Below are 26,742 nucleotides of genomic sequence, written 5' to 3' on the forward strand. Positions count from 1 at the left end.
GTCACTGGGTCTGCAGCTACTCCATTGTGGGTGTTTCAGCCAGCCTGGTATAAAAGAAATGGAGTCAAACAATACAGAGCCCAAAGAGTGGTTGCGACCCGTCACGAGAAACCAAGGTCAAGGTTTGTCTGAGTGCCTTCCAGTGACAGCACTTCTTTCTCTCCGTGTGATTGTGGCCTGACTGTGGAAGGGCGTGCCTCGCATGGGTTTGACCCCACTGGGGATGGTGGTTTTTCTGACTTGGCACAACACTTGGCTGACAGAGCTGCTACTGTGGAGAGGATGCTACAGCCTAAAGACCACTTTCTGCTTTGTGTGGCGGTTTTACAAATGCAGGGTTTCAGAAAGAAAGTACACTGTACAGTTCAGCAGCTACGCTCAAAATGTTTACACAGAATGTACTCTTTCGCGAAAAAACAGGTCTGAATATAGCTCCAGCAACGGTCCAATGGCTCGAACGGTTGTCAGTTATAGAATTGTTTTAGGAGGGGTGTTGAAAGGCTTTATATCCCCATTCTCGGGAAAGGATATGAATTAGCGAAGGTTTTTTCGACAAAGCATTTTCGGCGTTATTGTTGCTCAAAGCCCCGGAGATACAGTAGACCGTATTAATAAAGTGTTGTATTTAACAAGTGTTCCTGGGTGTCGGCTTGGAAGGCTTTTAAAGGTTATAAACTGTGGTGTAAACAATGCCTTCACAGGCCAAGCTGAGGGCCACGTCTCTGAGGAGAGCAACCGGCAGACTTGTTTTACAGCCACAGACTGAGCAGCTTTTATCATCCCTGAACGGCTAACACATCGTTAGAGAGAGAGGGGAGTGAAAGCAGGAAAATAAACAAATGGCCTCACAGCATTCATAAACGCAACAGGCTGCAACTTGCAACAGAGATCTTTTAATTGGTCATTTGGGGGTGATTCTTTTAAATTGAAAGCCCTCAAAGGTATTAGGAGCTTAAATTACAAAGCATTAAGTCCGCTCTATTCGTGGCTGAGGGTCAGCTATGTTCCAGCCATGTTTTAATTCAATGGATGGCTGCCAGCGGCATGATTAAGGGGCCATATTTTTGGATTTCTTTCATGTACCCGCTGCAATAAAAGACTCATTTCCCTACATATATATTTTCATCTCTTTCTTTTTTTTTAAGTGGCCTGAAGAGGATTTGGTCATCTTGTTAAAAGCTTGTCTCCTCTCCCGCGCCCCCTTAAACCAAACGACTCCTAAATACACATTAGATTTAAATATTTTGTTGCACACTTATTTGTGGCTTCACGGTGGTTTGTTGTGCATGAGTCACTCGCCGCCCAGAGGGCCACAGCAGCACATCCGCGGTCATTCGAGTTTCAGGACGTTTCAGCTGCTTGTTTTTCTTGCTCGAAATAACATAATAGGAGGAAAACCTTGTCTTACCTTTTTCAAGGTGTTTGTTTTTCTGACCGCTCTGACCAAATCGTTTCCTCACATCGACTTGACTAAATAGTTGCCATTCTTGTGCCGCCCATTACCACAGAGGGCTGCTTTTAGAGTCGAATTGGCTCTTCATTTATGCGAGCGCCTGCTGCCACACTCTATTTACACCACTCACAGACAAACCATTCATGTTTCATAAATGGTTCCACATGTTGCCATTGTTGCCACCCTGGCGGTAACTGTAGAGCACTAACTTTGAGCGTTGGCAGACTGGCGTGGCCTCTGATGCTGGGTGTAAATATTTATATATCCTGTCATTTCGTCTTTGTGTCAACTGCTCCGTGTCAGAGCGGGGGAATAACAAACGGGGACGTGAGTGATGGGCTGCTCTATTTTGAGGAGGAGGGAGACAGGGGTTAAAGGGATAAGATGGGACCGAGAGTGGGGATGTGATGTGTAAGTGTGTGTTTGTCGGTTTCCATGTTGGCTCAGAGCCCTGCTGGCTTCTCTCCGAATTTTCTGCACGCGCGTGTGCAATTATTACGCCTTCGTCTCATCGCCAGCCAATCCCCTGATTCAGTCATCTGCTGAACAAGCATGGCTGTGATGTGATTACATTATCACACGCGTTGCTGATATGAACCCATGTAACATGCAAAGCAGGCCCTGAAATCGAGGAAGTGAGATTGGGAGCGTGGTGTGTTTTTTTTAGGGATAATTAGTAGCTGGGGGGTTGTCCTACTGTTTCCTTTTCTACTGGCTTAACGACGAGGTTGGTTTTATGGGATCATAAAAACCTCCCTGGGTGTCCCTAAAATTAGCTATTCAACCCATCCAAAAACAAATATCACAAGCAAGATCAGATTTCTGTGGTACAGCTAAACCAGTACCCTGCCAGCTGATTTGACTGTTATCAGGCCATTAAATAGGCGTTATCGGTCATTATAAGCACCATACATGTGGGTCAATAGGGGCCTACTACACCCAATACAAGGTTTTATCATATATTGACAGGATAGATCACCAAAAGAAGGTATAAAAGAACAAGACAGAGACCTCTAGCAATGCAACTCGAGAGAAGATACTTGTATCATATGAAACTATAAAAAACCTAAGGAATCCATTGCTATCAACCGTGTCATAATAGCTTGTTGCTAAGATAGCTAAATAACACTCCAAACTTATGGCTAGGAAAAATTGGCATGGCCATTTTCAAAGGGGTCCCTTGACCTCTGACCTCAAGATATGTGAATGAAAATGGGTTCTATGGGTACCCACGAGTCTCCCCTTTACAGAAATGCCCACTTTATGATAATCACACGCAGTTTGGGGCAAGTCATAGTCAAGTCAACACACTGACACACTGACAGCTGTTGGGCTTGAGTTTGCCATGTTATGATTTTAACACATTTTTTATGCTACTTTGCAGTACTTGTGAAGGTTTCTGGACAATATTTGTCATTGTTTTGTGTTGTAAATTGATACATTTGCATAAAGCAAGCGTAATTGCCACTCCCATGTTGATAAGAGCATTAAATACTTGACAAATCTCCTTTTAAGGTACATTTTGAACAGATAAAAAATGTGATTCATTTGCGATTAACTATGCACAATCATGCGATTAATCGCATTTAAATATTTCAATCGATTGACAGCCCTAGTTAGAACATGTTTTTTTTTTTTAAATCTCACTTTTACAAGGTTTTAGGCGTAGTAGGCCCTTATTGACCAACATCAGTGCTTATAGCGACTGATAATGCCTATTTAATGGCCTGATAACAGTCAAATCGGGTGGCCCCTGCAGTGTTTGAGAATCTTTCTAAGTATGCCACCGTTTTGTATCCCTACATGTAGTAAACCCAAACTATGATCAGCTAAACCCCCACAAGTTTGACTTTGTGGAGCTCCGTATATTCAGCTCCGCAGCCTTGGGAGGGCCCATCCACGCTGGTTATGAATGTTTACGAATGGTCCTTGGCCCCCGTCACAAAAGGCCATAAATCCTTTGAGTGCTGTTACGTTCAATTAGAACCTTTTGCCCCTTTTTCCACACTCCAACAAATATCCTCTCTGCTCTGTTTCTATCTCACACACACACACACAGATCCAGGCACACACACACACTCGCACACACTCCATCACCCCGTTAGCGAGCCTCCCCCGGTGAGTCGGGGAGATTTATGGGGAGAAGCTGGGTTCGTCAGGCGGCGTCTTCCCCCGGGGGGTGTCACTGCTACATTTGTATGCCAGGGATCCACTCGATGGCGTGAAAAACAAGCCCGGTGGAGGAAAGGATTGACGCGTCCAAAACTTTGTGTCTCCCTCCAGAATAAGCAGAGCAGCAGCCATTAAACAAAATGAATACTTTGGGGTGAAGTTGTTCGTGATCTCCCAGATATTTATTTCACCGCTGCTAATGAAAATGTATTGGCGCTGTGAAACCTAGAGTCAGACGCGGGATGCTTTTTTTCCTCTTCTCTTGTACTCGTCACTAGAGACTTGAAAGAGAACAAGGGAGGGGACATGTCTTTGCATACATACAGTGGCGCTGTCTCGCAGCAGATGATATTGTTTTGTTAGGAGACTTGGAGTTTGGTCCCACTACGTGAGCTGGAGGAGGCAGATGTTCTTTGGAAGCTCCCAGTTTCCTTGTTCTGTTTGTCTTCGTTTTTAAATCACCCAAGAAATCCCACGTTTGTCACCGAAACCCAAAAGCACTGGCTTTTGATGCAGCCGAGGGAGAGCGTGCTTTCATTTGAAACGCTGTCTGACAGGTGTGCCTGAAGAAGCAGATAATGTGTTGCAGGGAGGATATTCAAGCTGTCCCCTCCCTCTGTTCCGGCCCTGATGGAAAGCTCCTTGGTAAATTAAAAAAAGTCCCTTTGAAATTTTTTAGACTGGAAATAGCTCACAAATGTAGTGATGAATGATTTTACAGTAAATCGCCGTGGCAACCACTGTTAAAAACTCTGCAGGAGTCTGGCACCTTACACAAATATACAAATTTCTAGTTATCTGGAGAAAATGTCCCATATTTTGGCAATCCGACAGTAAGTTATTATGTCTGCATGTTGAGCATGTGACGAGTGATGGGGAAAACACGTCACCATAATGACCCCTTGAATAAACCTATCGGGTAACCAGGCGGTAGACAGGCCGTCCTCATCGCTCGGCAACCACTCTGGGCCTGTGATTCGATTGGTCAGGGGTTAATGGGTTGGGCGCCATGAGCACAGGCATGTTGTGGATAAGATGTCAGTGTCTGTCTGGGATATCTCTCTCTCTCTGTTCATGTGTGTGTGTGTGTGTATTCACCATACCAAGGTCAAGATCCATAAAAAAGTCATCGGTCTTCATCGCTCATCCACAGTATACATTTACATGAAAGCGGCCAATCAATGGTGGTTTACAGAAATCAAAGGACTGCCCACTGAGTCACAAGAAGCTAGATTTCTCTGTTTTGTACACATTCACTTATGAATGGAGGTCTCAGGTCTCACTGTTGTTTTTGGGAGTCTGAGAAGCACTAATGTAAGAGTATGTTGATCCGTGGAAAATGATTTTTTGAATGAGTGACCTTATCAACTATAGACAGCTCTACACATTTTGTTATTTATTCAGTCTCCTCTTCATTTTTTCAGTAGGAAGACCCACGTTTGCATCACGGCAGATAAGACCTTGACTCATAGTTTTGTTAAGGAATTGTAATTACAAAATATGCCAAACTTTGTCATTATACAACAATGGAAAATGCACAGCTCTATATAACTGTGTCTTGGGCAGAAAAAAACACTGTAGAAACAAAATATTGTAAATGCATCAAGTCGGCTCAGGTTTACTTATATAACCCACAATCAACCAAAATTGTAAAGATGACTTTACAACCAGTTCAAAAGACGGAGAAGGGATGGATATGTTTTATTACTTTTTATTACACATCTTTGTTGAATACTTGATTCTGATTGATGAATCACGCCATTCTATGGTCTGTTATTTCTTTATAGCAGACCATGTACAGTATATAGCAGTTCTGATCTTGGACTCTGGAGGACCGTTTTTGTGTCAAAATATTGATTTCTTAAGTAAGTAGACTAAGGAGGATAACGTCCAGCTAGCGGGTCATTGTTGTGAAATAAAACCCTTCAGGGTGATGCTTGACCTGTCGGATTTTATTTAACAATGACCGGCTCACTGTACAATATCTTACAAAGATGATATTGGTCGCCACTGTTGGAAGACGTATTCAGATCTTTTACTTGACTAAAAGCACCATTACTGGAATGGAAATTACTCCATTACAAGTCCTGCATTCAAAATCGAACAGAACAGAAGTACTATCAGCTAAATCAAAGTATTAAAAGTAGAAGTACTCATTATACTGGGGAAAAAATGGCCCCTGAGTGTAACTATTATATATTGGATTATTAGATGCATTCATGTGTAAGCTGCATTTTAAAATTGTAGTTGGTTGACGTGAAGCTCATTTTTACTACTCTGTATATTGTTGGGTAGTTTAAACGATAACAATGCATTGTGTTTTATTTAAACTAAAGTGAACTTTGTTACTTTGGAACGTTAAAGGTAGGAGGAAAGGTAGGACTTGCTGCTAATATAGATTTGGCCTTTGAGGACCCGACTCTTTGAGTGTCTTGAGAAAAGTTACAGCAGCCCTTTGAACGCATCTCATTCATCAGCACAGCTGTCATCTGCAGTCATAAACCCTCCGCTCTGATTGGCTCACACTTTTTGTGTCCTGTGGTGTCGTTGGCAGAGATGGAGCCGTGGATCTTCAGGTTCAAGGCAGAGGGCACGGTGGATTACTCACAGCTGACCTTCGACCCCGGCCAGAACGAACTGATCGTCGGTGCCAGGTAACCAATATCTGAGTTTGTTATTTTTGCTTTGTCTTTTCGTTTCCTTTTGTCTCTCGTCTCTTTCTTTTGTTGTCTGCCCTTTTTTCTTTTCAGCGTTTGTTGGTGCATTGCATGAGTAATGATCAGTGTCTCTATAGATGTCTTCAAAAGCCAAAGAAAATGGCTTTGGAGATTGTTTCCAAGTCCATTGTCGTTGTCAAGCCCAGCCAAGTGTGTGTGTGTGTGTGTGTATCCATTCACGCTGTGTGAGTCTGATTCCAGATGAAGTGCGCTCTGCACTTCTCTTAATGGCTTAGTTGTCAATAGAAAGAAACACTCACGACAACGTGAACGAGAGACAACATGAGGAGCCAGCAGGAAGGTGAGCAGCAAAACAAACAGAATCAAAGTGGGCCCTGGGAATTTACTAATGCACCCCAGGATCCTACATGGAAACGGCTAATCAGGGAGAGTGTGTGTGGACGGATGGAGAGCAAAGGTCGAAGAGGCAAGTGGATTCTCACTGCTGGCAAAATTGTGATAATATAATATATAACAATGTTGTTTTGCTGGCAATCTTTTTTACTTTTTAACAACAGCTCAGCCAGTTCTATCAACACATAGTACTTGGAGCGCTCAAAAAAAAAATTAAAAAAAATCGAATACGAGATTTAGTTCAATTCTCGGTGCCAGCTCAACGACTAACAGTGAGAGGCGTTTGCGGCTGGATGGATGGCTGCAGGCTGAGTTAGAAGTATGAGTGATAATGGAAGGAAAGAGGGATCGATGCAAATATCAATACGGTAAAACAGGGGGGCCGCGGCCGCGCTGAGACCTGCTGATAGCCACTCTTCAGGAGATTGATAGATCTCAGCGAAAGTGTTGCATGCATGTGTATGTGTGTGTGCAAGAATGTGCGTGAATATGCTTGAAGTTTTGAAATTAGATATCTACTTTGTGAAAAAAAACAATTCTTGCTCTTTAAAAATGATTGCTGATATGAAAGAAAAACACATTACGGGGTGTTGTTGTTGTTTGATCTCTGCTGGAAAAATAATGTTGCTCTATAAAAAGTTTTTTTTTGCTGTGAAATTGCACTAAACGTACCAAATGTTTAAGACAATTTTCCTTTGCCAGCGTGGACTGACAATAAACTTGGATCATGATTGGCTCATGGAACAAAAACTACAAAATATGGATAATACATGAGTCTCAAAGGGGTGGGGGGAAATCACAATAAATAATGCTTTTAGTCCAAATTGTCAGCTTTCATGTGATCTCATTCTTGTAATGGTGCATAATGGTTTTAGTAGACAGCCCGAGACGTCATTAGTCAATATGGAGAATATTCCTCTTGAGAGGGCATTCATTCGAACCTAATGTTTCTTGAAAAGTTGTAAACGCCAATGAAACGGTTTTGTTTGTGCGGTGCAAATTTGAAAGGCTTCAGGCAAAGCAGGATAGGCACTTATTAGAGTGAGGTTTCACCGCCGGGCTTTCATTTCTCTTTTTATTCTTTATCTCCCCTTGTTTCTCATACACACCAAACTCCAGGAGAGCAGACTGTAAAAAATTTTAGCACTGCTTTATCCAGTCTTTTTTGCCTCCTAATTATGGGTTGAAGGAAACTACTGTATGGTGCATCGTTTGCTGCCTGGTTGAATCCAACCATCCAATGAATTCGGCGCCTATGAGGACCCTGATTAAACTCTTACAACTCTTCATGCCACCAATGAAAAGGTTTATTTTAACATCTAAGTGGGGGAAACTTTAGAAGCTTCAGATGCAGCTGTTTCAAACGGGAACTCCACAGATTTTACACATCAAAGTCTGTTTACAGGTCTTGGGGAGTACTACTGCATAATGTTGAGTTGTACTGTGGGTAATGTAGGCACCAAGGAGGAGGTGTGTGGAATAAATAAAGGTGATATATCTGGTTCTGCTGCACCAATTTTGATCATTTTGTAAACTGCTCATCGTGACTTTGACAATTTGTTGTTTAAGTGGGTAGAATTGGAGCAAATATAATTTAAAAAACGTTATTTTTATAAAATATATACAGTAGATCCTGACAGTAGTGCATTAGACAGGTAATCTTAAAAAAAAAATCATGTGCCTCTGTGTCCTCCGGTGCTACTAATGGCATTCACAGACCGGAGGAAAACAACCAATCAGAGCCGAGCTGGAGCCTCGCCGTTTATGAGCAGCTGTCGATCACTCGCGAGCTCCGATCAAACGGTCAAACTAGGCAGCGCTGATCAAATATGAATCAATATTCTGTTACTGTAATGCCTTTCATAGACATCTTGTAGTGTACTGTTTAGCTGTTAAAATGAGAGTTTGAGACCCGGCAGCCCTGTTGAGATCAGTTGAGGAAATACCAAGCACTGCCCACCACTTTCTGAAAACCTTTTACGCAAGAAATAGGCATTACAATAACATAATATTGATTCATATTTGAACAGCGCTCCCTAGTTTGACCGTTTGATCTGAGTTTGCAAGTGATGAGCCTCCGTTGAATGTACAGCCAATAGGAATGCTCTCTCTCTCTGAAATGACCTGCGATTGGCCAAAGTCTCCAGTCATGGGTTCGATTTTTTTAAAGCTTGAAAATAGAGCCATAAGGAGGTGCAGAAGTCTAGTTTTCTCTCAGAACACTTGAATTACAATATGCTGGAAGGATGTTATGGATTTTTGGATTCTGCCTAGTGAAGCTTTAATGCTCCCTTTTTTTTTGAAGGTGGTTATCCCTTTGCACTGGTGGCACTATGGGTAGGAGGGTGAACATGAAGGAACTAGAGAGAGATAAAAACTGTACAGAGTTTTGTCCTTAGAGCAGAGATGCTACATGGATCTTGCTTGGAAAATGGCCTCATCAGCTCACATACTGTACTTCCTTCTTCTTTTTTTTTTACAGAAATCACCTCTTCAGGCTCAATCTGGAAGACCTGACACTGATCCAGGTGAGTGCTAATTCTCTCTCACTCCGTTTTTCTGATTCTCCCTCAGTCTGACTCAACCACTTTTCCGAGTGAGTATTCTGTTTGCTCTTACAGTCACGCTGGTACAGCCATGCAAAGCGCTACGCCTGCCTCCAACAAAACGCCACGCTATAGTCGTAGCGTGCTGCCAGCTCCTGCAACTTAGAGCTGTTACAGTAAAATGGTTTAGCATTTCACATGTCACAACAACTTCCCATCCGGCGGAGTGACAGCGTGTTCGGTCGACAGCGCTATGGGTTGATAGAAAGAGTGATGGTGTGAAGTTTAGACGCTGCAAACACCCTGCGTGTTTCAATTTGAAACTGTATATGACACTCTTCAGCTCTACTTAGGGTATTAACATCTTGTGCAATTTCTTGAATATGGTGCTACCATTTTGGTTCCTCCTCCTGTATCAAACGATCTAAAATATTAAACAGAAATTAAAGAATGCTACCTAGAGTTCAGCCCATGGTGACATGTTTTAACATTAGCACAAAGCATGCATAAACAGAAGTATGCTCAAGGTAGCAATTATTCTTTTTTTTCCCCTTTCTCCCACATGTTGTAATTCAAATTTTTTCTGCATCCTCTCATTTTCTTTCTTTTTCTACACTTGTATGAGCCCACATCCCCCCCTGTGGCGCTAAGCATTTTGAGACCCACTGAGTTACCATACAAACATTGACACATCGAGGGGTTTATTAGCAGCCGGGCTTCTTTGATGGTTTGACAACTCTTGATGTTTGCCATTTACACCCTGGAAAACCAGAGAAAAAGAAAGAGAATGGTTTTATGGAACAAAAGGGGAGACTGGAGGGAGCGCTGTTGATATAAATCCGCCTGGAAAGGGAAAATGAGAAAAAGCGGTCGGACGAAATGAGAGGCAAGGCAGGGAATTTGTTGGATAGGAAAGGAGTAGAGGTTCAGCACACACACAAAGGAATCAGGGAGCAGTGAGACAGCACGCAGACAGAGGGAAGAAAACCCCCACGGAGATAGACGAGGATTCACGCAGTCTTTTGAGGCCGCTCACTGGGACACAGATGCTTTTAAAACATGCTCTGCACCCAATCATCCCTCCTTCTTTATTTCATCCTGCGCTCGGCTGGCGCTGCAGAATCAGCTCGGAGATTCCTCCGACCCTCATCACCAAGACATCTCCTCTCAAGAGAATGAGACCTGGTAATCCCTGCCAAGGCCCGGCGCCAATTTAAGATGACCTGTGCTCTAGTGCCTGCTTTGCATTTGATTGGACCGGGGCGGTAGAGTCAAGGGGGAAGGCGAAGTTCAACTGCTGAAGTGCTATTCTTTTATTCTCCTCCTTTTTTCTGTCCTTCCTTCTTGTTCACCCTGGCATAAAACAGGAGATTAATTGCACAGAGATTCGGTTGCCTCCGTGGCTGGTTTGTTGGATATGAAAGACTTGAATGAATTTCCCCTTTGGCGCCCGTTGCTCTACTCACATTATATGCATTGCTGATTGATCAAATAGATTTACAACAGAATATGGTGTCAGGGCGAATAAAGAAAGTTTGAGCACAAACAGCCCAGTGCGTTTTTTATTTCGGTTGCACTGCTGTTCAAAAGAGTTGCATGAGGTTCTTTTGCCTTCCTTTCCTGCAGAAGGAAAACAAGCTAAAAGCTACACCTACGCTCGTCTTTGTGATTTCACCCCATCCCCATGCATCAGCCATGTCAGACAATGCCCAGTGGCGGTGATTTGTTCTTGCATGGCTGGCAGCGCTAAGAGGGAGGTTGTTGTACGCTTTGACAGAGCACAAGGCTTAGAGCGGGTGTAATGCAAACAGCCTATAATACGCTAAAGAGGTGGATGCAATTACCATATGATCGATGACAGGGCCGATCTCATCTCATATGTGCATGCATGAAACATTTATGGAAACAACAAGCCAAGGTCTTCAGCTGCATGAAGGCAACATGAATCCCACCCACTTTCCCAGCCCTTGGTCGCAGTATATGATGAGTTGTTTTCAAGCATTGTGCGAGGCAGAAAATAAACTCTGAGTACTTGGTTGGGCTTACTGTTGTATTGTGGAGGGTTTAGAGAGTAGTGACACTTAGGGTGGTAGCTGAACACTGCTGCGCTAACCCGCTTTACTGCACATATCGAGTTGAGACTTGCGGATCGATTGAGCCAGAGCCCAGCAACCATAATCTCCTCAGTAAATGACCTCCTGGCTTGGAGGTAATAAAACAATAGAACATCAGACGTTGGCGAGAGAGGACCTTTTGGTAAAGCAGTTAATGTCAAGCCATCTGAGAACTTTTACGCTTTCTTTTACCAATTTTGAGTGCGTCCTGGGAGCATAAAGGGTTCTGTCTAGGGCTGTCAATCGATTCAAATATTTAATCGTGATTAATCGCTCATTTTTTATCTGTTAAAAATGTGCCTTAAAGGGAGATTATCAACATGGGAGTGGGCAAATATGCTGCTTTATGCAAATGTATGTATATATATTTGTATATATTACTGCATGTACCATAACAAATATGCTCAAATCATAACATGGCAAACTCAAGCCCAACAGGCAACAACAGCTGTCAGTGTGTCAGTGTGCTGACTTGACTATGACTTGCCCCAAACTGCGTGTGATTATCATAAAGTGGGCATTTCTGTAAAGGGGAGACTCGTGGGTACCCATAGAACCCATTATCATTCACATATCTTGAGGTCAGAGGTCAAGGGACCCCTTTGAAAATGGACATGCCACTTCTTCCTTGCCAAAATGTTGCTCAAGTTTGGAGCGTTATTTAACCTCCTTCCCAATAAGCTACTGTGACATGGTTGGTGCCAATGGATTCTTTAGATTTTCTAGTTTGAAATGATGCCGGTATATTCACTCTCGCTTTAAAAGTGAGCCCGCTACAACCTCGGGAAGATTGACTGCATTAATTGCATTAATTTTAATAGCCCTAGTTCCGTCCCTTATGAAAGAGGTCTGTTTACACGTCTGTCTGAGGAACTGTTTACACGACAGGAAGATACTTTCAAAATCTTAAAAGAGAAAATCTTCCACATTACATGAACTTCCCAGCGTGCACTCGAACTGAATGGCAATCAGGTTGAAGTGGGACGAAGAATCGGGCCTTGAAACATGAGTCAGCCCTCCCTGTGGCCTTGATTGGAGTTAATATCCGACACCCTTTTCTGCAGTGTCTCAACAGCCTGAAGAGGCCTTCCTCTCTCCGTCAACCTCTGGCCTCTATCCCCACTGATCTGGAAAACACTGTCAGGAACAAAAGGTGACTAATTTTCTGCCTGCTCCACTTTCAAACTTGTGCAGCGGAAGTGAAACGACGACAAGGACCTAACTCTGCAGCATGCACAAATAATGAGACTTTAAGAGCTAGTGCAGCCAAAGAATTAGCTGTAAAAAGAGCAACCACAAAGTGCAATATCTCTTCCTCTATCTACAGGAGAATCCGACCATATGCTCGGTATTGTCCTTCTCTCTCCTCTCTGTCCGTCACTTAGCGTCTGCTGCCAACTTTGGGCGGGTGAATCAACGCTGGCATCGCTGTTATCCACCTTCCATGGCCCACTGCAGAGAGGGGAACAAACACTGATGAATTGGCCCTTCTGCATTTGCATTGTGTTCAATTTCCCATTGTGCTGCCAGGGCTGATGAATGGCCAAACCGGCTCCATGTACCACTCAGCCTTGTGTTTCTTGTCTGCCTGTGAGCTCCCCAAATAATGTCCTGCTTTGACATCTTTGAACACCCTAAAGCAGCGATCCCCCCCCCTACCTGTTTTTATCTCCATCTTTACCCTTGTGATACACACTTCCATGCTGGTCCTGAAAGTGTCTAATTTGCAGGCACAATAATAGCTCGTTGAATTCGCAATATCCTAAGCAAAGGTGCTAATGCAAGAAGACATTAAAAGAAAAAGAACCCTGTAAGAATCCGATATTAGCACGCCGTTTCCATGCTAAATTGAAAACAGGATGCAGACGCCGAGGCCGAGTTTCAACAGAAACACTGAGGCACAGCATTAGTCAATAAGCGCCGGGATGAGGAGGATCAGCGGCATTGTTCGCCATTCGATACAGGACCAGAGGAGGAGAAAAATAGTGGATATTCACTCCAGCCTCTCTCTCTCACGCGGAACACTATCCATTACAGCTCCCCTTGGCAGCAGTGCACTGTAAGGGTGTTGAGATGTACATTGCGCCTCCATTTTTCTTCACTTCCCGGCGTATTGTTGTGCAGTTAAGAAGGAACGGGGGCTCCTACGAAAACAAAAGACTCCCTCCGGTCACACATGTTGTACTTCACAGGCCTGCCTCTCGCAATTACACTTCGTCAGGCAGACAATTAGCCCTGCTAATCAGTAGCTTACAGAAACTGTCCTCCACAGCTCTGGAAGCATTGCTAATTCAATTACTGGAACCCAGTAACTCGGCCATTTACATGCATAGAGTGAAACGCATCAGTGCGGATTGGAGATACAAATACCAGCGCATTCAGTGATATCTTGGTGATGTTGGAGCAAGTAGATCAGGGGGTCACTACAACTCTTTATCTGGCGTTAGGATGATACGTGTAGTGACTCAGACCTACACACTCGCTGAGACACGACATCAAGACCAATTTCACGTGTAAATCTTTCAGCAGCTTACATCAGCAGACATCAGTGTGAATAGCATAGTGAATAATATTGTGCCAGCACATCAAAAGGCAATATCAGCTATTCATAAGACAGATTAGATTTCCCCGGCAGGATTTGTCCAGCTCTCACTCTCAACCCGGTTGTCCCCCCGTAATGAGACACACAGCCAGTCGTTTCATAGAGCGAGACAGCTGTCAGAAGCGGAGTGTGTTCTCTGGACCCTCTTTATGCAAAATATATTCAGTATCATGTCTGGAAACAGCGCTGTTTTGGAATTCAGCGCCTCACTCACTCCCTCCTCCGTCTCACTGAGTACTTCGCTCTGCCCACACTGTCTCCCTTGTTCTGGCTGACTCTGAAGTTGGACTCTCTTTGTTGTTTTTTTTCTGTCTGTTTGTCCTTTATTTTCCTTTTTCTGTCTTCTCCTCTGCCTCTGTCTATCTCCCTCCCTGCCCACTCTCTCCCTTGGTATCTGTCCTGAACCCACCTCGACCACAATAGCCCCTCAGTGTGAAGGCTGACAAGAGGCCCGAGCACAATAGTAGTTCATCTCTGAGGATTGCACCCTTTACGGAGGACAGTAGGATCTAAGGAATTGTTTTTTTCCAGCTTCCCTGAAGCAACAAATAACTGCTACTGACTGTGCCAAATTCCCTCTCCCTCTCTCCGAATGTCTGCATCTTAATCACACTTTATTTATTTTTCCTTTTACTTTAATTGTGGCTAGTATACCCTTGGGTAATAAAAAGACTGTACTCACCAAGTGATAGCTCAGATATGGCAACATGTAGTGACTCCCAACTCAGCTCGTCTGCACGAAAAGGCATATTAATGACACGATAACGCGCAAGGCATTTAGCGTGCAATAAGAACGCCTTTCTTGCTTTTGGCGTGTCATTTGTACGCCATTTGTAATGACTGCAATGTAAATGCATCCGTGTATACAGTATATGCTACGATCAGAGTTGGTGACGTAGAATAAAAAGTGAGAAAGACTGCTTATGGCAGGCGGGTGGAAAGGTGGATGGGTTCAACAATTATACGACTTTTAACAAGGAGGCCAATGGTTGAGAACAATGTTTTGTATACGTGTGTTTGTAAGATTGTTTCCGTACGTATTTTACTTATTTTATGTACTTATTTTAAGCCCAACCATGACGTTTTTCCTAAACCTAACTAATGGTTTTGTTGCCTCAACTTACCTGTGGACATTACCATAGTTTTGTTGCATGGCGTACAAATGACACACGGATTGTCTGTGGAATGTACTATTGATATGCCTTCCCTTTAGACCGGGTTGGCCAACTGGTCTAGTACACCAGCTTGGTCAGTGGCCCTATACGCTTCAAGCTAGGTCAGTTTTGGACGTTTCAGGGATGGCGTGTCACTTTCCGCTTTTAACACGCATAGTGTCTTTTCAAAATAAACGTCCGACGTTCCTTCGTTATTTGGTTTACTTGCGCAACAAAAGTACTTGGTTAGGCTTAGGATAGGATCATGGTTGGTGTTGAAATAAGTGCATTTGTTACGTTAAATAACTTGTTACGAACAACAAAGTGATGTTTTTAAAGTCAACGTTGACTTCACACGGGACACAAACAGTGGTCTCCTGGATGAAAGCCCTGTGTTTGTTTGACCCATCGAAACTCTACTCCAACCAACCCTGAGCGAACTCTCTCACACTTTATACTACCTCATTTGCTCTGCCCCTCTAATTATGACGTGATGGGTTAACATTGGAGTCAGTTGAAAGCCCATGTGTCCTATACAGACGCTAAAGAGTGCCTCGCAGCATCAGTACCTGACTCCGAGGCACTGTTTAGCACTCTTTGACACTGACCAAGTGGCGGTATTTGACAAATTGGGAGTGAGACCGGGTTGGACATGGGAGGGCAGCATTATTGCTAAAATAAAGTCCCACATGGCGAGAAGCTGGAGCAATGAGACAATTATGTTAAACAAACTCCCAGGTTGGCCAAACATGTTTGGAATACAAAATAAAGCAAAGGGTAGAATTATTATCTAAACTGATCATATTAGTTTACCATGGATGTATCAAGAAAACTGGATATTCTTCGTCTTCATATTTATTATGGGCACAGTGCCCATAATAAATATGAAGACCCTTTATCTGTGCTGGTGTTTTGTTTCTATTGATCCTTGCTACTACCGTGCACCCGATATATTATTTAAGATTCGGAGCTGTGCATGCTGCTACTTCCCACAATATATTCCCCATTTTTTGAGCATGTGTTGTAGAGACTTACTCTGGCTGAGCCCCCTGACTTCCTGTTGGCTCCTCGCACACATGAATGTCACTTTCAGTTTTACCTCCAATTAAAATGGTTTAGACAAGGTGGATACACTTTTGGCTCATTCTGATAATCTGATCACCCATGTTTTGTTTTTTTTCCCCTGTGATGTCAGTTGTTCCCAAATATTTCCCATTTCCATACTTTAGTGACCACAATGTTATCATACCCAATGAAAATGATGAAAATAAATAGCTGCAATACACCATAATTATCCTTTAACAGCTGTATATCTCTTCCTTTTCCACAATATCCAATGGTTGCCTTTCTCCAGAGATGATTACAGTGCCATGATGGATATTTATTTTCCTTTCGGGCCAATTCGCCGCCATGCTCGGCTCACTAAATTGAAACCGGGTCCCCTCTTATTCTCTCATCTCCTTTGTTTCCCTTCTAAGTCTCTATTTTCGGTGTCTTCTAGGTGACAAAGGGGCAGACAACAGCCTTTGTGATGCAGCTTCCTCTGATAAAGCCAAGCATTATTATTTAACGAGAGCGTATTCCAGACATATTTCGGTTCAAGACACATTCATCTTCGGAGCACAGTGGCTGAACAAAAGCATGTTGATGAGCTTTTAATGTTTCTTAATGACGCTGGCACTGGATTCTGTTCTTTACTCTGGTCCATTTGAGGCAGGGCAGTAAGATAGGGCGGCTTTAGCGGTCAATGATGCCAGCATATCCAGCACTTACAGGCTTACGGAAGTCACCCTTTTCAGCATACGTCATACAGTTGGTTACTTAAAGATGTAATGATAATATACACTGTATCTGAAAATCTGCTTTGAACTATTTTGAGCGATGATGAATCACATAATCGCCCCGTAATGATAAAAGCAACCACTTTGCTCGCATTCATGTGATCTCAAATTGTAATTTAGCATTGTATTATGATTGATTTTTACCCTGAACATGAGTGAAGTAAGGTTTCGGGCCATTAACAGGTTTTCTCCCCCCCCTGCGATTAGTGGAAGCACTTATCAGCGTCTACATTCAATTCAGCTGGGACGCGCTGTGGTGCTGTGTGTGCAGGCTGCGCCGCTTGTGCTGATCTGTGTGGTTTGTGTCTGTGGTGGCGGCTGCGCGGCCCCAGAATAGCCTGCTTTGGCCTGGAATGTGAACTAACACACACATACACACACACGGAGAAGCCAGCTCACACTAATACTCCATATCTTATCCTCCCTGAATAGCACCCCACACCCTGAGCTCTCTCCTCTCTCTAAGCTCCCTCCTTTTACTGCCTATGTGTGCATTTATGTGTGTGCATACGGGTGTCTCTGCGCCTCCCAAAAGGCCGGCGAGGCGGAAAGCAAAGGGTTTGTCATAAAACACACACAGAGGAAACTCAGAGTATTCTCAAAGAGGAAATGAAAGAAGCTCTCCTAAGTGCTGAGGGGGTCTCAGTTTCCGTCCCCCCTCTTGTCCTGGCATAAAACAGTCCTGATACCAAGGTGAAATCTAATATTCTCTTTTCTGTTACAGATATTTACTATATTCCCACAGAGCGAGAATTCCTGCCCCTCTGGCCACTAGCCAGGTTATTATTGAAGGAAACTCTCCGTGGCCAAAAAAAGAATAGTTTCACTTTTAGAGACTTTTCGTGACTTGGCGTTAAGCGTATTATTGCAGCAGCCAGTTTTTTTTTCTTTTAAGTATTCCTCTCTCTGCCAGTCGGAGCTGGTGGCGGTGACGGCTAATTCTGCCTGTCACAAGCGCGAGTGTCTTAGTGGCCCGGTGCTGTCCTGAGGCCAACGCTCATTTTATGAATGGAGAACCCCACCTCCCCCCGTCCCAGAGGTCATGCTGAAATTAAACGGTAGAAATTGGAGCACGCTGGTGTCTTCACCCTCGACGAGTTGAGGTTTTATCTCCTTATTCCCCTCCCTCCTGTAGTAAAATGTAAAAGGCGTCCCTCTGTTTCTACCTCACATGTAAATCACGTTGACATCCTACTCCTGGGGGATTCACGTCTTAAAGATGCCTCCTTTTCCCTCGCACATAAATCAAATCGGGCATTCGGCTCTGCGCAAACTTGTCACTCGTTTCTTGAGGTTTCTGCTCGGTATGCACCTTAATTGGATTCTGTGTCTGTATTTAACATGGCTTATGAATACTGTAAGTGTGTATGTGCCTATACGTGGGACTGAGAGTACAGTGAAGCTTAATGTCAAACTCATTTATTGTTCCCTTCTGTTTTAATCCATTCCTCCCACTCAAGTCAAAGAATAGTCAGCACCCAGAAAAATCGGTATCTAACTCACTACGCTGTATATGGTCTTCTATGACATTTGCGACTCTGTTTTCATGTCTTCTCTGGCATCTTTATTGCCCCTGCTATCTCAGACAAAGTCACCAGACATCAAATTGACTTCAAAAAGGTGGGAGTCGAGAGCCAGACATTGTTTTGCTTGGTCTCCCTGAGTGGTTTTCAAAGTGGTTCGTGGTGACATGGCGCCAAATGTTTCTGATGTTTGCTTCTTCTTGGTGGTTTATTGGGAGACTTATGCCGCTTTTCTCTTTCTCTCTCTCCGCAGGAGGCTGAGTGGCACTGCGATGAGTTTACCAAGGGAGCGTGCTTCAGCCGAGGAAAGTCTGAGGTGAGTTTAAGTGATGTCTGAGCGTTTCAAATGTCACACTGTTATATTGCTTTATCCGACACTTGTCACTAAGTTGGGGGAAACAAGTTTCAGAGTTGATGTTGTAATAATAAAAATCTTGTCCTCAGTAAAAGGTGCACTTTATGAGTTAGGTTCATGAACCTATTGACCTTTTCATTGCCATTCTGTCTTTGGTCCCAGTTTACTTCCTGTCAGCTACTGCATTAACAAACATTGCAATAGGAAATCCAAAGGGGGCCATGTAGAATGTTGTCAAATTTAAAAAGGTCTATTAGTTTTAATAAAGTCATTAAAGGGGTATTTCAGCTATTTTGCTTTGCATTAAGTTTGGGGAGGCGTGAGACAAAAAAGCCTAAATCCACTTCCCATAATGCAACTCAATAACATCTTTTTGTTTTGTTGCTCCCTCTATGTCTAACAGTAGCCTATGGCTGACATATTTCAAACTCTGCACCCTGTTAGTAAGGAAAGAGTTTACAGACATGCTACCCGACATCACGGCAAAGCGTGTGATAGACCCGCCCGTCCACCAGAGGATAGCGTGTCAGTGTCACATTTTGCCTCGCTGAGGTGTAAATATTACACGTGTATGAAGGTGCAGTAGCCTACCAGCAGAGGGGGGAAAGACACTCACTTAGGTTTAGGAAACAAATCGACTTAGTTAGGTTTAGGAAAATGTCATGGTTGGGCTTAAAATAAGTACATAGTAAAATACGTATGGAAAAAACGTAACATAAGTAAAGAAAACGCATCACAATGAACTTGTCACTACAAAAACGCCACTAATGTAGCTTACAAAACATTGATCTCGAACACCGGTCTCACCAGACCACCAATCTTTCTCACTTTGTATTCTATGTCACTAGCCCAGAGCGTAGCATATTCACACGGATGCATTTACATTGCAGTCAGTACAGACTACATGGCGTACAAATGACATGCCTAAAACAAGGACGGCGTTCTTATTACTTGATTTTGCCTTACGCATTATGACACAATATTGTGTCATTCACACACCTACTGTTGGCTACTTAGGCACAACAGTGTTTTGATCTAAATGCTAACATCAGCATGATAACATGCGAAGTAGAGGATGATGGGAATGTCAGTAGCTTTACAGGTAGACTTTTTGGTCATAAATCAGGTATTGGACACATTAAAATGTTCAAGGGAGTCAGAGGATTGAGCAATCCACCGCCTGATAACACTACTAACTAATAAACTGATTGATGTATAAAAGTTCCCCTTGTATAACAATAATATATACAACTACTATCTGCAAAGCAAGCCTTCAACAGTGCTGAACACTTTTCTAAATTGCAAAGTCGCAGCCTTCAAAACAGCCGATGACAGTTCAACATTTTCCTGTGGCTTTGGTTATCTACAAAAATAACACATGAATGAATGCTGTCCACCAGTGGAACGGAGCGCCCCAGATGTCGAACTTTCCCACCAGCAAAACCAGCACCGCATAACGGCTCGAGGAAATTAAAGAAATCACAGATCTGCCTTCATTTTTACAGGCAGCGTTGAGTCAGCTTCAGAGAAACACATCAAATAGCTCACTAAAATCTAATAAATCTCAAGTCATGATGAAACAAGCCTGAAAGCAACATGGAGCTCTTTTTAGCTTTAATGTCAGTGGGAATCCCAGCTTTGTATGTGGGGTTTGATTGTTCTCAATAAGGATCTAAATCAACTTTGTTGTGAAGTAAAAAGATTCTTGCCTTGCTTAAAGGGAGTTCCTATTGTTTTTTGTACTTTCATTTGGTGCAGAAGTGTATGTTTTTCTATGTGGTTAGCTGGCATACTCCTGTCTACCAAACAGCTGGTTTAGAGTTGAACTTGACTTGTAGGTGAACTGCCCAGCCCTGATCCCTGTGTGTGTGTGCACCGCTGTGTATTTATCCTCCTGTGAAAGGTGGTTAGGGGACCCATAATATGCATGCATGGGCTGGCCGGCAGAAGATAGCTGTTGTGAATTACAGACCAACGCTACCTCAGTCCTTGAGAGTCACCGCCGTCTCCCAGACTCAAATTGTTTTGCTCACTGTTCCCTTCGGAGGATCAGCTCCTGTGATGTACACTAAGAATAGCATTAAAAGACTTCATTCTCCGGCAGCTGACAGGGCTTTCGATGGTTTATTACCTAGCTCAGCGCTCAGCAATATACCATCGCTTAAGCTATTATACAGATACCGTGCCTGTGCTTTGAGTGAATTTACAAGTGATTGTATTTTTTTTTTTCCCACTAATGCACGCGTCCGCTTCTCTCTTGTGTATTTGATTTATTTCAACCGGGAGAAGAAAGGAGAGTTAAATCGACTTGACGGGACTTGATTGCCGCCTCTGTTTTGTTTTATAATGCGAGAGCCAAGCATAACAGCCGCTGTATTACAGTACAGACGTGGAACATTTGTCAGGAAGTTTTCGTAAACAAGTCAAGACTGTTAGGCTGGGCAAATATTAAATGTGGCGTTATTTACTGTAGAAACAAACTGCAGAGGAGAATTGAATTATGCAGACCCCTCACACCCGCCCCCCCTTCACTCCTGCATCCATGCATACAAGCATACAGTACACAACGAGCTGTACAATCGGCACAGATATATAGGCGTACATAACAAGTTTTACTACGCTTTTTGAACAGGCACACACATGAACACAAGCACACATACTTAGGCTGTGCTTAGCACCAGGAAACGAGTTGTTTTATGAGTCAACCTTCATCTTGATGGGGGGAAATAAAAGCCCTTCCTCCCTCCATCTCTCCTGCGGTGCCCTCCACACCTGAAGCAGACCCTTGAGAGGGGGGAGGAGAGGGAGGTGGTGTCGCCCTGGGCACCTGGAGTAGCGCAGACACTTGCAGATTTACAGGGTTTTAAATTTCTACGAGGGTCCCCGCCCAGCCGTGGCCCCCTTTCAGATGGAGGGGACCCTATGAGTTTATTACCTCACCCTAGGATGAAAAACAAATGCCGCTCTCTGACATGAATACCGACTGCTGTTGTTTTGTTGATGGAAATCCCCAGTAAAGCCAACATGAAAGCCCCTGCGGCGATGTTGAGAGTTCATGGCGTTCAGCGGCAATCAATCATTCAATCAATCATTCGCCACGTCTGTCCCGCTTTATTTGTCGCACGCCTCAAAACCAAGTGCTGAGTGGTTTGCTTGAAACGCAGGCCAAAACCTCAGAGGAGGAGCAAACCCAAGAAAAGAGTGGTGAACGTGTACATCGCCATCATTTTGAGAAAAGTAGTTTGAATTGATTAATGTAGCAGCCTAAAAAGAAACATGCCTTAATGAAGCAGATGAGACTACGTTTTCGTTTCACTTTTTCGACCAGTCAACAAAGCCAAGGCAATTTTCTAAACCAATCCTGAGTGGTCCTCTCTCACGCCCGCTGCATTTATCTGTTCTCCATCCCGCTCCAAATCTGGTCCCTGTAGAATTAAGATGTGACGTGGCTAAGCCGTGCGCGCATTAGCCTTGATTTGACTCTGTCGAGCTTGGCCACGTTTGAGAGTAGCACTCCCGCGGTTGCAGGTGTTTGTCTCATTTATTGGCATAAAGTGTTATTTTGTCTCTCTGCCTAATGCTGCTGCTTGTCAATGGAGAGATAATGGCACCGCTGCTAACTGTTTGCTGCTGTGTTTCCACAGGAGGAGTGCCAGAACTACATCAGGGTGCTGCTGGTGAACGGGAACAGGCTGTTTACCTGTGGAACCAACGCCTTCACCCCCATCTGCACCAACCGAACGGTACGAACAACTGTTCACCTTCACTGTTCAATACACGCACTGGTTCTGCCAATATATGCTGGTGTGTTGGTATAACCATGGATGTATAATAAGACCTGGATATGGGTCGTGTCTAGAAGGTAACCCCTTAATTATCCTAACCTTAACCATCTATGAGAGTTTTGCAACTTGTGCTTTACCTTCTAGACACAACCTTGCAGCACCGCCGCTCAGCCTTGCTTCCAATTTTTCCCTTTGGGCGCTCTCGGTATTGCAGCGAGAAATCCCCCTGCAGCCCAAAAAGCAATTTCCCCATAGACCACAATTATAAAAGAGACACCTGTAAACTGTTAACAGAACAACTGCAAACAAGGTCAATTGTGACTCTTTGTATTATGAATTTGGGATCCATGGAGGTTTTATATTTGTAAAACTTCTAGAGCCGAGAAATGTGATTTAAAAATCTGTGAAGTCATCAAAATGCAATTCATTCATCATTGCAATGAATAGGCGCCATCTTATTGTCCGATATCCAGTTCTAATAATACATCCATGGGTATAACCAGTAGCTTATGGTAGCTAATGTTAGATCTACATAGATAGATAGGCTATTCCTGTAGAACATACAGTATGTCATTTCACTGACTTGAATACTCTTCTCTACTTGTGCTACTGTTATACAAACCATCACCTCTAGCCCATAATTGTCAGTTGTGGCCACAATGGTGGCTGTTTAGCAAAATTTGAAGGAATTTTCAGAGATAATTGTAGAAAGGTTTTTGGCAGTGATTATATTCACATCACTGTGATAAGTTACTGTCAAAACTAAACAGACGTGACAAAAAAAACATGTTAACCTACAACCAGACAAGCGAACAAGGCTTCCCATTCATGTTGCAGTGCAGGATGGAAGCTCAGGTTTTTTTTCTGTAATATATGCCACATTTATTCATGCAACACATCTTGATAAGTTATTATCCTTCAATAACGGTGATATTTCAAGCTGGGTAAGCCTGATAACTTTGCAAAATATTAATTGAAGTGTTATTGATCAAAGTGACAATGTCAGATGGAAAGGCCAAGGTTGATCAACGCATTTAATCAAGATGAAATGGAGTCGTGATCTTGATATCACGGGGTTTACTGTACGAGCTTGTGTGTCTGTTCTCGCCTCCTCTGTTGTGCAGTCAGGGATGTAGACTAATTATAAGATGAATCTTATTAAGCTCGGGTTATTTGAGAAGTCGTGTTTCCTCAAACTTGTTAAACGTCATAATCTAAATATTGCCTTAAGCTCATTACTCCCGATAATCACGGCGTTGGCCTAAATATACGCTTGTCTCATATGTGCTGCTTTGCCCTTCTTCATGAGTCACTGCGGTTATTTCGCTTTTATTCTTTGTATCAAATCATGTTGTCTTTTCTTTTCTATATTTAATTCTAGTGCAGAGCAATGTTTTAACTCCTCTCTTTCATGCTTCTACAAATTCAACTATCAATACTGAAGTGTCCCACTGAAGTTAAGTATAGAACAACATTTAAAATGTCAGACTATTGTGCTCACACTTTTAGAACATATCAAATATCTGCGACGTCTCCTTTCTGTGGGATTTCAGAGGTGGAGGCTGCAGGAGTTTACTATTATGATGACATTTGTTTTGGTCCAAAGGCACTACACCCAAAGGTCACGGGCTCATAATGACTGTTTACTGCTGTGAAAATACATATAGTTGAAATGTCACGACATTATTATAGCCGTATTTCATCAGGGGCTGTCATATTTACCCACTGAACGTCCGTTAATGTGAAACACTGGTCGGGCGCAGCAACAGCAACGGAGTCGCGCTCAGACAGATTTACTATCAACTGTGATGGATGAACAGAGAAGGAGCAGAATATTCTATTAGTTTAATAAGTGCTCGGAGGTTATAGATTAAACAGCTGTTCGTTTCTGTGACTTTTAGTCGTGCTGCCACTGATAATGATGGGGATAATGAGAATCGCAGTCAAGAAGACGTCTTTTAAATAAAACAATAGCACATTTCAATCATTTTACCTTCTTAATATTTGATGAGGAGATTGTGTCGATGAACTTTCATCACAGAGTACCGAATTTATAGAATTTGTAGATGTATTTATTTTGCCAGTTCAAATGTCAAATAAATTAAATACATTTATTTTTGCTTATTTCTGCCATTATTGTAGAAAGCAAAAGGCTCAGTCTCCAAACACAAGTTTAAGTCAAATATTACTGTGTGTTATTATGTTATGTTATGAATCATTTAACGTCTTTCCATAATAATACAAAATAAGGACAATACTAAAATGGGTCCCACTTAAAAAAAACTGCAGTCATCACTTAAAATGGTTTGTAGGATAAAATTGAAGCAGAATTTAAAAGAATACACCCACACTTTATTGATCATTAAATATTTAAATGGTGAACTCCATATGGATTTCTGTATTATTCAACTTGCGACTGGAGATACTATTTCAATAAGCACCATCACTTGGAATATATTTGTTTGTTTACCTACCAATATCCAACGACTACTGAAATCTAATGCAGACGTAAATCCGCAAGAGAATAAGATACACCCAAAGGTGGAATTCTAGTCTGTCAATTACGACGGAGTATTAGGGCCACTGTTAGAAAAAAAAAATAATAATCTGAGATTTAGAGAATTATGTCATAATATAAGGCCTATCATATTGCGAGGCCAGTATCTCTGTGTCGCTGTCTCTGCGTCCCCCTCGCTTCCAGACAGATTTGCTCTGTTTGAGGCTGTCTCTCTGCTGCAGGACGCTTCCCACTGAAGTAGCTGTGAGCTGATCTTTATTGGAATTGGTGAAGTGAACATGTGTGTGGTCAGTAAGCCATACAATGGTGAGATTTATACCTGATCAGAAGGGTTTTCCACGTCCGATGAAGAGCATCATCCAGAGAGAGTCCCAAACTGTGCCTGTCAGACGGTCTGAAGGGGATACTACCATATCAGCAGAGCAATAACGTAATGCATAGCAGACTCTAGGGCAGGTAGATTTTATCTTGAAATGATCTGACTTTCTTCTCATAATATTATGACTTTTTTCTCAAAATGTATTCTCGTCTTCTCAGAGAACAAAGATATGTGGGATATGTTTTTTGAATGTGCAGAACATTTTGAACATGAGCATAAATCTTGCTGAAACACATTATGAGCTATTAAAGTGCAGCGGTTTATAAATTAATTAGAATGAATGAATATATCATCGAGGTGAGCAGGTGCCACATGCACATTTAAAGAGGTTACCTCCCTGAACAAAAGACTCGAAGGAGTGAATCCTACCTACATGTGTGTGTTGACTGATAACATTAAATGAGAGAAGTTGATCTACAGGAGAATAAATATTTGAAAGCAATACAGAATGCCTGAGAGCCTTACTGCATTATATCCCATTATATTTTGTGTTTAACCTTTACATAAATATAGACATTTCCATCATAAATTGGTACATGAAATATCACCAGAATGCAGGAAATACGTACAAAAACAGAGTTTATTGTGACAACTGATCACAGGATTTGCTAACCGTCCACAGTGGAATATCAATGCTGTTGCAGCAGGTCCGATGAAAAAAAAAAACGTGTGGCTAGATTTCCTGTGATAGTGGATCGTTAAAAATTCCCTCAACAGCCACAAAAGCGTCTCAGTAGCAGTAGCACCACACATAGCACCCAACTGGCAGTCTGTCTAAGCTGTGAGCTGTCTCCTTCTAAAAAGTCTCTATTAGAGGCATTCAAAGTCACTTCAGTGTCCTACTCGCACAGCTGCCGGGTGCACTACAGAGACGACTTTCACTCCACTTCCTCAAAATGCAACGGAAGCACTGCAGTCTATCCGTTTATCACTCCTCCTCTTGTTTTTTTCTAAATGACCCAATTGACCTAAAAGCAGCTTCCGACCCACAGAATGAGTCAATACAGGGCTTTCATCTCAGACAGGGCTGCTCTGTTTTGTTGTGGTTTGGGTGGAGCAGAGGTGGCGGGTGTTAACAGAACCCTTGATCCAAATCGACCGGCTCCGGGAAATTGGCTGAAGAAGTGTCCCGTTTCTCACCCCCCCCCAAACACTCGGCTGAATGGAGTCTGGCCTCTTGTGTAGAGGAGTCCGCTATTCAGTCAAAATGTGTGAGGAGGAGAGATTGA

The 26,742-nt window shown here is 42.9% G+C and overlaps 1 protein-coding gene across 3 annotated transcripts in view; it reads left to right on the forward strand.

Moving 5' to 3' along the window:
* The window catches only part of sema5a (sema domain, seven thrombospondin repeats (type 1 and type 1-like), transmembrane domain (TM) and short cytoplasmic domain, (semaphorin) 5A), a 136,684-nt gene that overhangs the window by 42,385 nt on the left and 67,557 nt on the right, over positions 1 to 26,742 (forward strand). For all 3 annotated transcript variants that reach the window (XR_012592250.1, XM_074622604.1, XM_074622603.1), the window contains exons 3-6: positions 6,180 to 6,279; positions 9,179 to 9,224; positions 18,730 to 18,792; positions 22,476 to 22,574. Coding sequence is in view for 2 of the 3 variants with exons in the window: in XM_074622604.1 (XP_074478705.1) it covers positions 6,180 to 6,279; positions 9,179 to 9,224; positions 18,730 to 18,792; positions 22,476 to 22,574 (308 nt within the window). In the remaining variant the exon portion in view is untranslated. The remainder of the gene's footprint in view (positions 1 to 6,179; positions 6,280 to 9,178; positions 9,225 to 18,729; positions 18,793 to 22,475; positions 22,575 to 26,742) is intronic.

This window comes from Sebastes fasciatus, chromosome 21 (genome assembly GCF_043250625.1).
Source record: "Sebastes fasciatus isolate fSebFas1 chromosome 21, fSebFas1.pri, whole genome shotgun sequence".
NCBI lineage: Eukaryota > Metazoa > Chordata > Actinopteri > Perciformes > Sebastidae > Sebastes > Sebastes fasciatus.